The following is a 13,446-nucleotide window of genomic DNA, read 5'->3' on the forward strand; positions in this document are numbered from 1 at the left end:
TTATTTTATTCCACTGTATATAGTATTTTATTTATTCTATCCTGTACAGTTGTGTACTGTATTTATTCTTATTGTATCCTAATTTTTGCCTCATAACTTTTGCACTGTCCACTTCCTGCTATGACAAAACAAATTTCCCACGTGTGGGACTAATAAAGGTTATCTTATCTTATCTTATCTTATGTCGTTAGCGCGGTTAGCTCGTTAGCGCGGTTAGCTCGCTAACACGTTGACGCCGTCCAGCCCCACGCACGGGGCCATCCGCGGTAATTCGCTAACGGAGATTTTCCGCTTTCATCTTGTCATTGCCTTGTCATTGTCAGGTGAAGCTATGGGGGAGGCGGAGTTGTGTTTAGTGAAGGAGAGGCGAGGCAGAGTAACGTTGCGTAGAGACAAAAGTGGACGAAAGAGAGGCAAACCTGCGGCTCCACAAGTATAATTATAACGTAACATAGACTATATCGATATAAACGATATTGTCACATCTTATATCTCGTATGAAAATATATCGATATTTTTAAAAAACGCGATATATCGCCCAGCCCTACTAATTGGTCTAATTGCCGAGGATAATATATTTTGTGAAGGTTTTTGTCTCCGATTACGTAGCTACAAACTGAGCTTGCTTGTGTTCTGGCAGGCAGACCGTGGGGATATGGGGAATGAGGACCCAAAACGCAGACTCTGCGATGCAAACAGTGCTTTTTATTTACAGTGAGAAGCTGTAAACACAATAACTCCCCGTTGCTCCCTTGAATCCCGTGTGTGTGCTTCCCTCCGACGTCTGTGCTCGTGCTCCCCGCTGTTGTGTTTCCGCACACCCCGTGCGTGCAGCCTTTCTGGACCACTCTTTCTCCTGGTAGGATAACTCAATGAACCCGCACTGGTGGGAGCTCCAACACTCTCCTAAGTAGCTCCCCCGACGAGCCCTGATCACCAACAGGTGTGTGGTAGGAACTTCAGGTGTGGCCACACCCATCAGGCCCGCATGTGGCTGTTCTCCATCCTCCAGCCACACTTGTACACACCCACACCCTGCCTCTACCTATAATGAGTGGAACACAGAACAACACAGCACAGTGCAGAAAGACACACATCCCCAAATAACAACAACAACAACACTAATAATAATAATAAAAACAATAATAATAATACTAATAACAATAATAATGATAATAACGGTCCATCCTGCTCACGGACCCCCCGAGTCCTCCAGAGCCGGGTCCGTGACAGTTAGCTGTTAGCTGTCACTCCTGGCTTACTTAACTATATTACATACTTTAAGGTAATCACCACTATGAAAACAGGGGTTTAATTTAACCTTTGTTTTGAAAGAAATTGTTCAAATATCTGTTCTTTATAGCTACAAACAAAACAAATTGTTCCACTGCGATTTCATTGAGAAAATGAAAACAATTAACATTTATTTTACTTCATCAGATGATTTAAAAATAGAAATTGCTCAGACTTGCATCATGTGTCAAAAAAAAAGGATAATAAGTCATCGTTTCTTTTGATTGGTAGCTTTAGACATGGAGGTTGAAACCGAATGACAGGATGCTCGCATCTGAATTACGTATGGACCCAAGTCAATGGCCCACTGGTCTGTTGCTATGGCAACCACTTGCTTTACACATTTTGGGTGCCTGCTGGTATCATGCCAAACATCAGTCCTGCTCTCTCTGTGCCCTCTGTGTGTGTGTGTGCGTGTGCGTGTGCGTGTGCGTGTGCCTCTGTGTGTGCCTCTGTGTGGTGCACTGTTTGTGCCTTGCGTCGACTTTGGGGCTTCCAGTCACAGTCTCTGCTCAAAGAGGGAGCATTCAGAGGTTCGGTCGCCTGTCATACAGGTAATGCATGCTTTTCTTTTACAGTGAGAGCAGGTCTGTTTATACGTATCGTGTTACTTTTGTTTAGTGGTGTAGTAAGATAGATTCTGCTGTCACAGCCAGTGACAGACAGGCTGTCATTTGACATCACTTCATCAGAGAATGCTGAGACAGCCATACAAGGCTAGTTTTCATCAGTGCCAGCTGGCTTTATGGATGTGACAAGGTTGGGTTTTTTTGCATTGCTAATGCTTTGTCATTGTGCATTTGTCTAGATTTGTTTGTCACTCACACACACACACACACACACACAAAATTCACAATTTCCCAAAAAGTGGTTGTTGTTTTTTACACAAATTCCATACTGCTCTAGTAGTCAAGTTGACATTTCCATATTTTTTAGTTTTCATTTGAATCTTGCAATTGTGCAATTAAGCTACGTCCCTATTCTGTAATAGTTGCACTATCTTCAGTAGATCCCTATGCTTGCTTCAGAAACTTTGTAAGGACATTTGTAAGTGGCTTACATGAACGTAACTGGAATTTTGTGCCAAGCATTAGTTTGAATAAAATATGTCGTTCTCAGTGTTAAAATCATCTTTGCAATTGTTAATGTGGAAAAAACAAAATGACACAAAGGCAGTGTGGTTCTAAACCATTCACAAAAATGTACAGGCTTTTCTTTTAATGCCCGTTTTTAGCTTTAGGGGCTGTTATTTGATGTTACAACCATTGAGCAGGTTTGACGAGGACGCCTCTCTTCTACTTTTTAGTATCAGATGAAAGGATTTTGCCTGGAAGCAGTGAAAAAGGTGGTACACATTTATTCCACTTTGCTATTGAAAATGGGAAATGGTGGCTTCGAGTTGGTGAGTGGGCTGTGTTAAGTGTTCCCGGAAGAAGTGAATGTATGTGGGTTATTGCGTGTGTGTGCGTGTGTGTGTCCCTGCCAGCTTGTGTGTGTTGATGTGTGGGTGATGCTGGAAAGAAAAAGGTTCTTAAACGGCAACAGTAAAAAAAACATCACAATGCCATCCAGCCATACATAACTGCTGTTACTATAGAAATGATGGTTTTGTTTAAAACTCTGCCGTCCTCTCTGATTCGTACATGCATGCAGGCAGACTGATGAAAGCTTGAATGCAGACTGCTTGACCAGTTTCGTATGGTGCCCTTTTGTGTGTGTCCTGATTTAGGATAACACTATATTAGCGCATGAATACATAACTGTCACAGACTCCCTTTGTTACAATTGAAAACTGTGTGCACGCTGGCTTTTCCTGTTATACTGTAGTTATTTAACACCTACTGCCTACAAGTGTTAGACGGGCATATTGTGTTGACAGCTTCTTGCTAAATGCTAACACTAGTATTACCATCTAACATTGTTTTTATTTCTTACTTTACTGTATAGCTGGTAAAAAGAAAAAAAAAGAATTGCAGAGAGTTTATCTAAATTTGCAATAAACCCAATCTGACATTATATTATCAGGAACTCATTTTGCTAATGGACCCTAAAGCAAAATTGTTGCTGGGCTTTCTGATATATAAATACCAAACAGTACCAAACTGCCTTGTGCTTCAGCACCTGGCCATGACAAACTCTCCTTGGGTTTGGCCACATTTTTGGAGCTTTTGGATTATTTTTTTAAATTAAATATTTACTGTTTGGTTTCATTGGTGTTCTAATGTTCAAAGTTTTTGATTATTGTTAGTTTCCTGTTGTGATTTTATTGTATTTCCAGTATCTTTATCCTTCCAGGTCTAGTTAATTTTTAGTGTTGGAGTGCGTTGTTATGGGATCTGAATACTGGTTAGGATAATGGATTGCTCTACTGTTGCTTTTCATTCAGCTTTAGTTCCTAGTTTGAGTTTGTTACCTGTGTTTAGCTCCCTCAGTGTTTCCCTATCTCCTTTCGGTCCTCCTGCTGCCAGTTTGTTCATTTATCTTTTATTCTTGTGGCTCGTTTTCCTCTCATGTCCGCTGTTTCACTTTCTGTCTGTTTATTGTGTTGATTAAGTTCTGTTTCCTATTCCCAGTTAGTCCTCTGTGTACCTCTCTCTTTGTCATTCTCTTCCTGTTCCTGCTTTTTGTCAGGTTTTTTATATTCTTGGTTTAATCAGTTCCGTATTTGCTTTCATTCTGGACTGTTTTACCAGCTTAGAAATAAAGCTCACTTTTTTTGTGCTGGCCTGCAGTTGGGTCCATCTTTGAACTGCATCTTGAGACAGCACTCTTTCCTGGATAATGAAATGAATTCAGATTGATAGTTAAATTACAAAAAAGTCTGCGCCGACGGAACTGGATTCAGCTCACATTTGATCATTCATTAAAAAAAATCAAAAACAATAGTAAACAACTGACAGTATTACACATTGCGGTATCATTCTTGTATTTCTATGTAAAAAGCTGTTGCATTCTTTATTCTTTATGTTACTTTTAGGTTTGGCAGTATTTTTATAAATGTTACTGTGTGTTATTGAAATGTAAAATTTCCTTTGTCGTGATGAAAATAGAGAAAGTATTACAGGTATTTTTTCATACTTTGTGTCTGCATGGGATGTTGTGTTCCCATGGTGACACTTGCAGCCTTCACTAGCAGACATGGTGTTATGAAGACAATCTCAGCCCCCTCATGCTGCCTTTCGTCTCACATTTTGAGTGACATGAAAGAGCTACTGTAAAGCAAAATGGACAGAGAATTAGTCTGGTTGAAACATGTTTAATAATATTGCATTGACCTTGTATGTCTGTGTCTGGGTAGAGCAAGTGTCAGCCCGGATTGTACAGGAAGTGACAGCAGAGGCAGTGGCAGTACTGAAGGGAGAGCAGGAGACTCAAAGACTGCCATCAGGTGAGCTATAAAAATGCACATATGTTCTTTAATGGTGCTACAGAGCAGTAGCAATTGGAAAACTATAATATGCAGGCCCCTGTTCAAATGGGACCTGGCCCTGGGTGCAGAGGACATGTCTCCAGATCCCTAAAAGCAGCATTTCAGGAGTCGGAGCACCTAATCCATCTGCTAGACAGCTGAAATTATTAATCTTAGTCCTATTGTTATACCTGTTTTTTTTTAATAAGTGAACAGTGGAGCAATATAGCAGACTGTTACTAACCTGAAAAGACTCGCTAATTGAAGAACGTTAAAAACATGTTGCAGCAAAAGAGAATATGTTGGAGACACAGAAATGTCTGTATTTTCCCTCAGCAACTCTAGTAGTTCTTTCTAAACAGTAGACCAGTTGTATATTTTGTTTAATTAGTCTCATAACCTGCACACTTGAAAACCAGGCTTCTGGTTGTCAAACATTTACATGGAACAGTGTACCTGTAGTAACAAGAGTAGCTCATACCTCCATCCTTTAATTAGTCACTTTCAACTCCCACGTTGCCTAGCCTGTTTCATACTGTCTGACCCCCGTCTTTGGCAACAGAATCAAGCAGGGAACAGCCACGTATATAATACCCATAACAGGAGTAAAATGTGCATAAGCATAGTGTAATGTGCCTGTGTATATGTACAGAAAGGATATATGATCTGTGCAGTTTATAACTGTGATTTAAAAAAAAAAAAAAAGACTAAATTGTTTCTAATTACTGCTGCAGTGAAAACTGTGAGCAACTGACACTGAAACTAAAAATAACAGGGAATATGCACTCACTGGTATTAACTGATGATTTAAGCAATGGTTGGACAGCAATCCTGTTTGGCTGCCAGATGTGGTACCGATTGGATGGCCAGAGTTCATATTTAGCAGTGCCTTTCCTTTTCTGCTATTTAAACAGAAAAATACAAAGCTATTGCTTATTGACAGCACTTTTTTACAGGATTCTGCACCTGTACTCCATGTTTTACTCTTTTTTTTTTTTTTGCTTGTAAAAATGCATGTGAAAATGGAAATTAGCAGTTTTCAGCCTTGCAATACCTTGCTATACATATATATGCTTTGTATACATGCTAGGCATGTTACCTTGCAAGAAGTGTTTTCTGCTAGTGGAAAGTATCCTTTATAATATGTGATTTTTTATTTTTTTTTAATAACTTCAGTCTTTTATCTCTGTCACACTTTCTAGTTGAAGACACCACCAATTTGCCTCCCTCGCCTCCCCCCTCACCTGCTGCAGAGCACTTTGGACCTCTAGAACAAGGTAGGCCAAGAATATAAATACATACTCGGTATGTCTCTTAAAGAGAGAGACTTCTTCTTTTGACTGTGGCTTCTGATGCTTTATGACCACCAAGACTTGGGTCTTGGTGTATGCTTGCGCTGGAAGTGCCCCACCTCTCAGGACATGCCCTGCCTAAAGGGCATGAACCACACGTTGATAAACGTTCAGAAATTCTACTTAAGCTGCTATAAGCAGAAACATCTTCTCCTTTTTTCCTGTCATCCATTTCTTTTGGAATACTGCATATGTGTCATCATTGTATGCCTGAAACAGATAAAATGAATATCTTCATTATCATCCCCATTTATCCTGACAAAGACGCAATAACATGCATGAACACTCCACCTCTACTAAGTGCACTCTTTTTGTCATCCTTTCCATCCATTTCCTTTTCTAACCTCTTCATTTCACTGTCTTCTACACACTAATATGACAGCCAATTTAGGTAACCCTCTGATTTCTTGTTGTTTGTGATTTTACTTGAGTTAAGTCTTCAGTTTTGCCTGTCTAATCATTGTGTTGCGTTTTTTGGTCATTGTACCCTGTGTCTTTGGCTGTGGCTATAGGTGACAGAGATCTAGCTCTGTTTATACAAATTATACATTTAAGGACTAAGAAAGCTGCAGCAAGGTGTAGAAAAGCCAATAAATTGGGTATTAAAAAAAGCCCCTCCCAATGTAGAAATGCAATCTAGTTACATAATTTAGTATAGCTTGCCTCTTGAGACTGGAAGATGATGAATGCCGTTTGCACACATAAAATACTTTATATTTAATTTACATTTTCTGAATCACACAGTGTAGATTTATCCTGTGATTTTGAACATCCCAGTTAGAGCTGTGATAAAGTTTGATTATTTATGTTTGATCTAATTTTTTAAGCAGTGACTGGGCTATAAAACTAAAACTAAAAGAAATAAGGTTAGGAGCTGCAAAGCCTTGTGACATGTGTTGTTATGTGTTGTGTGCTCATGACAAACAGCTGTAAAGCTGTTGGGATGTAGGTTTCTTACTGTAGGTGGAGTGTTTTACAGGACTGAGTAGTTTGTATTAGTGTTGAGGTTTGTTCTCACTGTGGCTTTTAAAACCCCCACAAAACATTACAGGTTTGTTAGCGACTTCTGCTGTATTAGTGCTATAACTGTTGTAGCTGTTTATTTTTAATGTTGTATGTATTTTATTTTTGGTTGAATCATTCGTATGTGAAGCAGATATCTTTCACAAATGATACAATATGCCCGTTTTGTTGCTCTCAAAGAATGGCTGGCCCCCAAAGCTTTGTTATCTTGAGTTGCTTGTCACTGTCTGTTTGTCATTGTCCTCTGTGTGTTACGTCTCTCTTGCTCTCAAACAAGTTTTCTCTTCTTCTTCTTTGGCATTCCCCTCTCTGCTGACTCTTTCTGTTTCTTTTGTCGGTTTCTCTTCAAGCTTTATCTCTCTTTTCACTGCAAAAAATGTCCATCTTAAATAGTCAGGCAAAAATTGTTTTGAACTTGCTGGTTACTTAGCATTTCGTAAAAGTTAAAGGACCATAGCTGGGCCCATATTTGTTCAGTTCTGTTCAGTCTAGTATCAGTAGTAGCTAAATCAATAAGGATACAATAAATGCAGAATATATTTTCCTGGTCATATCTATAAAGTTTAATTCTGCCGTTTGACAAAGTTACATGTGCAAAGTGACTGCTGTTCAGTTGAACTGGCTGATGAAATAATAAAGTCAAGACCAAATGGAAAACGTTTGGACCAAAGCTCCTTACAGAAAGAAAATCTTTAATTGCATGTTAAGTCACTTTTAAGATGGCCATTCTTTGGTGGTTTTTTTTTCCAGTTTTTTGCTTTCTTCTCCCTTTTCCTTTATCTTTTTTTCTCCATCCTTTTCACTCTCTCTTTCAGTCTGCGTGTCCAGATTTCCCTGCAGTTCTTCTCCTTGTGTCTGTCTTGTTTGTAGATGTAGGGGATGAGGAGGAGGCGGGCCCTCTCCGCCGCTTCCAAAATTCTCGTGAGAGGTGCAAGTTCCTCGCCCCCTCCATCTCAGTTTCCGTGCCCGAGGACGACCCCTACCACTCCGAAGAGGAGTACTATGAGCACCCATTGTTCAGCCCAGAGTGGACGCACTCGGGCTCTCGCCCCACAGGGCAAGCCGTGGCCTTTAGACAGATTGAAGGTGAACCACGCATGGTTCCTCTTTGCCATCCCCCCTCCCTCCATCTCCTTTCTCTTTCTTTCCTCTCCTCTCTTGTGATTTGACTCCCTTCCCCCATTCCTCTCTCCTTTCGTCTTTCCGTCTCTCCGTCCGTCAGCTCGTCTCTTCGTCTGTCTTTGTGTGCGTTTGTGTGTCCTTGTGTTGGTTATTCAATCAAAACAGCATATTAATTTAACAGCCATATTTCTCTTCTGTTTAAAATTTCTTTTACCCAAGCCCATTGCTATCCGTGTTTGCCATGCTGTTAACTCTAACACATAGTAGTGACGGTTCAAAGTAGTTATATAAATAACAGTGTTTTATTGCCATTCGCTCATCAGTCAGACCATCGTGCAAGTCCGACTTGTGGAACATGACCATAAGCCTTTCATAGATGTCTTGGAGACCCAGAGATGTATTTTGGTTCTTTTCTCCAGACTACTTCTCATCCCCTAAACCATACTGTGCTATGTCAGACCCTCTACACTCATCCGTACCTACCTTTACACTCTCACTGTGGCAACAAGGAAGACTTTCAGCTCAGACATATTCACCCACATTTGTGGTTCAGAAATGTGGACGTCATGCACATGCAGTCTTATGAGGCCCTTCTGCCTTTTTAATAAACACCCATTATCAACTCTGTTATAAAAAAAATCATTCCATTCATTTGTTCTTGTTATTCGGGGTCATCAGTAAGCATAATAAATAACCTTTTAAAAAAGCAAACCAATCTAAAAATAATCAGCTGATTTTTCATGGTTTTTTGGCATTTTTTAACAAGTTTGTCAGTCATTCAGCACAAAATAAGTGTAAAGTCTAGTATGACTGTAATGCTGTGAAGGTGCTGTAAAAATAGCATAATAAATATTTGGAAATCTAATGGCAGAATCCAAATCCCTATCCAGTAATATACAAAAAAAGTAATATAGAGAAACCAAGAGCCCATCTCGAACCGATTCAACTTGTCTCAGTTATTAAACTTTCCTGATGCTGCTGATTTTTCTTTCTTGCTCAAAAGAGTACAGGAAAGAAAGTTCTTTCTCCAGAGATATTAAATTAAAATGAAATGAAAAGCCAGAACTCTTGACTCCCATAGCTTAGGGATTCAGAAGTTATCTTACAGGACATATTTTACTGTCGTTGTTTGGAATCACAGATCTCAGCTGAACTTAACATTTGTGTAATACTGAAGACATTTATTAACTTCTAGTTAGTGTAAACTAATGTAAATGATCATATTTAATGACTATTAGCAACCACTTTGTACGATCAGCTGCAAATCCTTAGAAAGATGCGACATTGTCACGGTGGATCTGCAGCTAACTCTCCTTTCACTCAAATGAATACAATGTTCCTTCATTTACTTGCATATATAGTATCCTGTCCATGCAGTGTAAAGCCATGAAGTGTTGTTTCCTGTTATCTTTACCACTAAACAACTGACCTTAGTCGTAAAAGATCAAAGGTCAGTATCTGTTAAGGATTTGCTTATGGACTGGAAAAAATATTTTAAAAAGACAGATATTTGGGGGGGGAAAAACATATTCTTCTAATATGATAAAAAGAAAACAAAAAATGCATAAATAACAGCAGTCTGTACTGTATGTGTAATGTACATATATGTGTGAACAAATAAATATTTTAGGCCATCTTTCCCTAGAGCTGAAAGTGTCCCGTCATAAGTTGTGTTCGCACATAACCCAAGTCTGTGTTGCCTGTAGTCTTAATGTGTCCCCCTTTCACCCTGTTCTCGGGAAGAAGAGACCATGGAGGCTCTTACAGCTGAATACGAGGAGGAGGTGGAAGATGAGGAGGAGAGTGCAGAGGCAGCAGAGTCCGAGGCAGCTCTTGATGAGCAGCAATGGAGTGGGGAAGAGCCCGAGCTGGACAGCCCCCAAGCTGAGCCCTTAGAGCAGGCAGAGGCCATAGACGAGGCCCAGGATCTAGACCTGGAGCCGGCTGAGGCAGCTAGTGCTACTGCAGAGAGCTCTATGGACAGAGAGGAGGAGGAAGCAGAGGGTGAGGAGAGCCCGGAGACAGGTGTGTCCTGCCCTCTGCTCTCCCTGCCTGCATGTTCCTGCATTGCCCACTGTATAAGAACGCAAGATGTGTACAAAGGAAATGTATAACTTATAAGCATTATAATTCAAGTGGAATGGCAAGTAATCCTCCCTGCGCTCTGCTGCGGCTGCAAGGCAACACAGGCTTGTTGGTGGAAAAAAAGCCACATTGTTTTAACTTAACCTGGTTTTATTGTGTATTTTTGCTTATATTTTCTTTTACTTGCTGTGGTTTTCGGGGCCGGCCGTTTTCGTAGTGGTATGATGAAGTGAAGTGATGCTAATCGTGACGGTTGCTGGTTTTATTTTTTCCACCTGCTATAAGCTTCCAGATTTTTCATTGTGTTTATACATTGCCTAGTGCTGGTATGCCAGTGCTGTGCGCAGTTTTGTAGCCATGATTCATTCCTGCAACACGTGCATAAATCATTGGTATCATGAATCTGAGTACAGAGTTTGCAGGGGATTTTGTGTTGGCTGTCTCATGTTCAGTGTGGTGCAGTTGTTGGTAAAACCATCTCATCAAATGCATTTCTGTATCAGCTTAATTCCTAATTATTTCTCTTTTTTTTGGGTTGTTTTTGTCACCTTTAGCTGGTGACAGCATATAGCATTTATCTGTCATTTACCAGTAAAGTTCTTCCATGATTGTGCTAATAAACTGACATCTGAACATTTAAACCCTAGATTTTTCACAATAGTGAAAACTATTTAAATATTAAAAGCTTTAAACTTGACAAACTGACTAAACACTTCATTTTACTGAATGACAGAAATGTTATTTCACTTGGTATCTGATGGTTTTGAAGGTCAGCATGGATATTTCTCCCATCTGTTATTGCTTGTTTCCCATAAAGCAACATCACAGTTGCCTCATGCTGGTTTCCGTCACGCCACCATCCCATTTTATCATCCATCTGTGACTTGGTGGACCGCGTAATCTCGCCGTACTTCTTCATTGATGGCCGTACCATTGTGCTGTAAGTTTCTGAGGAGAGCTTTGCCTGTTTTTGTCATAGCTTTTCCAAACCCTGGCTTAATAGATATCTCATTCACAGCATGCTAAAACAATGCATTTCTGTAATGATCGAACAGCCAACTTACAGATATCCTTTCAGCTTTGAAGATGGAGACAGACAAGCAGGACAGTGGATCCATGAGCCCTGACAGCATTGGATCAGAGAAACGCCCAGAGGAGTTTTATGAGCCCCAGATCCAAGGGTTCTTTGCTGGTGAACGAGTTGTACCAGAAAGTCCCACCATGGATATGCCATCCTTTGTACCCCCAGATGTTCAAAGTCAAGCCAAGGAACCCGTCAGATCGCTCACACTTCAGCCTACATATGGTGAGCCGATTACAGTGTCAGAGAAGCAGCCATCAGTGGAGGTGGTAGAGTTCAGCAGCATCAGCTCTCCTGCTGATTTCACATCAGTGGGAGCCAAAGTTCAAGGAGGAGACTCAACAAGTGACACAAAAGACAGATCTGGGATGTCAGCCTATTTTGAAACATCAGCCATGGAGGTTAGTGAAGGTCCTCACAGTAAAGGTGAGGGTTATTACGAACTGAGTAGAGCTGGTGAAAAGCAGAGTACTGATGATACCAGTTCTCCTGAGATCAGCTACAGCACACTTGCTGAAGCTCAAGATAAACCTGAAGCTAAAAAAAGTACAACAGAAGACAGTAGGGTATTTACAGTTCCTGACAGGAGTAATGACTGCAGGCTTTCCCCAGGTAAACTTGCCTTAGAGCAGAGGAGTTACTCACTTAACATCACCATAGGAGCAATGGATCAAAGTGGCCAAGGTAGACAAAGAAACTTCTCCCCACTGGCCACAGATATCATGTCATATACCAGTGGAAGCTTAGATGACTCAGCAGACTACCTTCCAGTTACCACACCATCTGCAGATAAGCCACCATCTTTCCCTCCACTCATACTTGAGACGGCAGCTTCCATTACTTCAGACTCCTCATCTCCTCCAAGGATCACAGAGCAGCCTCCAAAACCTAGTCCTGAACCGGAATCTCCAGAATCCCCTGAGCCTCCCAAGAATACATATAAAAATGGCACAGTAATGGCACAAGACTTGCCCGAAATGCTTGACCTTGCTGGTAACCGTTCGGGACTGCAATCAGAAAACAGTGACCCAGAAATCATTCGGAGGAAGTCGATTCAATCTGATTCTTCTGCCTTAAATTATGACCCACTGGCTAGCCTAATTTCAGGGGAACAGAGTCCTGGAGCTAGAAAGAGTGACAGCCAGCTGGAAGAGATGGGTTATTGTGTATTTAGTGAATATTCAGGGCCCATGCCGTCCCCTGCAGATGTGTTCAGCCCTACAGACACTTCTGCACAAGTCTTCACCCCGTCTGTCCTGGAGGAAAAGGTAGCTGAGCAGGCAAGAAAATTAGCAGTCAGAGATGTGTCTTTGGAGGATAAGACACAGCCATCAGGAGTTTCTGATGCAGCTGAAGAAAAAGACCAGAAAGAAGAAGAGAGAAAAGATTCAGCTGAAGAAAATAAAAAGAACAAAGAAGATGATCAGATGATTACCTCTGTAAGCGAGACGCCACTTGCTCAGCCCTGTGAGCCTTTTGTGACACCAACTGTCACTGTGACACTGGAGGAAGGTGGGAGGTCAGTGAGCGAGACTGAACGGCAAGCCAGCGGTGAAGGCTCAGCGTCAGAAACTGAGATTGCTGACTATGAGAGGCAGATCCGGAAACTGGAGATGGAGGACAGGCCTCTCAGTTTGGAGGAGGAGCGAGAGCTGCAGGAGCTTCGAGAGAAGGTGAAGCTGGTGCATCAGGAAGCCTATGAGGAAGTGGATGCTGAAGATGTGTACCAGCTGACTGGTGTGGCCAAGGACCGAATTGCCAGGCCTGTTAAAACGTCATCTGCCTCATCTGTGGAGAGCAATATCGATGATGACAAGCTGCTCTCCCCAGTGCTCTCACCCTCCAAACTTAAACAAAGAGAAATGTATGGCTCCCCGAAAAGATCAGCTTCACCTGTGTTAGGCATAAACAAAGATGAGAGAGAAGATCCAGAAAAGAAAATGAAGGCAGAGCAAGAGAAAGAAGCAGTCGAGAAGAAACTTAAAGAGGACGAAGAAAAGAAAATCAAGGAAGAGGCAGAAAAGAAAGAACAAGAAATGGAAGAGAGAGAAGAGCAGAAAAGGAGAGAGAAAGAAGAGGCA

The 13,446-nt window shown here is 41.1% G+C and overlaps 1 protein-coding gene across 1 annotated transcript in view; it reads left to right on the plus strand.

Annotated features, from left to right (window-relative positions):
• The window catches only part of LOC102199504 (microtubule-associated protein 2-like), a gene marked incomplete at its 3' end in the record, with an annotated part of 75,888 nt that extends 62,514 nt beyond the window's left edge, over nucleotides 1-13,374 (plus strand). Inside the window, exons 6-10 of the mRNA XM_013908296.1 lie at nucleotides 4,592-4,681; nucleotides 5,905-5,979; nucleotides 7,948-8,163; nucleotides 9,943-10,224; nucleotides 11,363-13,374. Of these exons, the coding sequence (XP_013763750.1) occupies nucleotides 4,592-4,681; nucleotides 5,905-5,979; nucleotides 7,948-8,163; nucleotides 9,943-10,224; nucleotides 11,363-13,374 (2,675 nt within the window). The remainder of the gene's footprint in view (nucleotides 1-4,591; nucleotides 4,682-5,904; nucleotides 5,980-7,947; nucleotides 8,164-9,942; nucleotides 10,225-11,362) is intronic.
• Nucleotides 13,375-13,446: the final 72 nt, after the last annotated feature.

The sequence above is a fragment of the Pundamilia nyererei genome, unplaced genomic scaffold (genome assembly GCF_000239375.1).
Source record: "Pundamilia nyererei isolate P.nyererei 1_Seehausen unplaced genomic scaffold, PunNye1.0 scaffold00009, whole genome shotgun sequence".
Taxonomy (NCBI): domain Eukaryota; kingdom Metazoa; phylum Chordata; class Actinopteri; order Cichliformes; family Cichlidae; genus Pundamilia; species Pundamilia nyererei.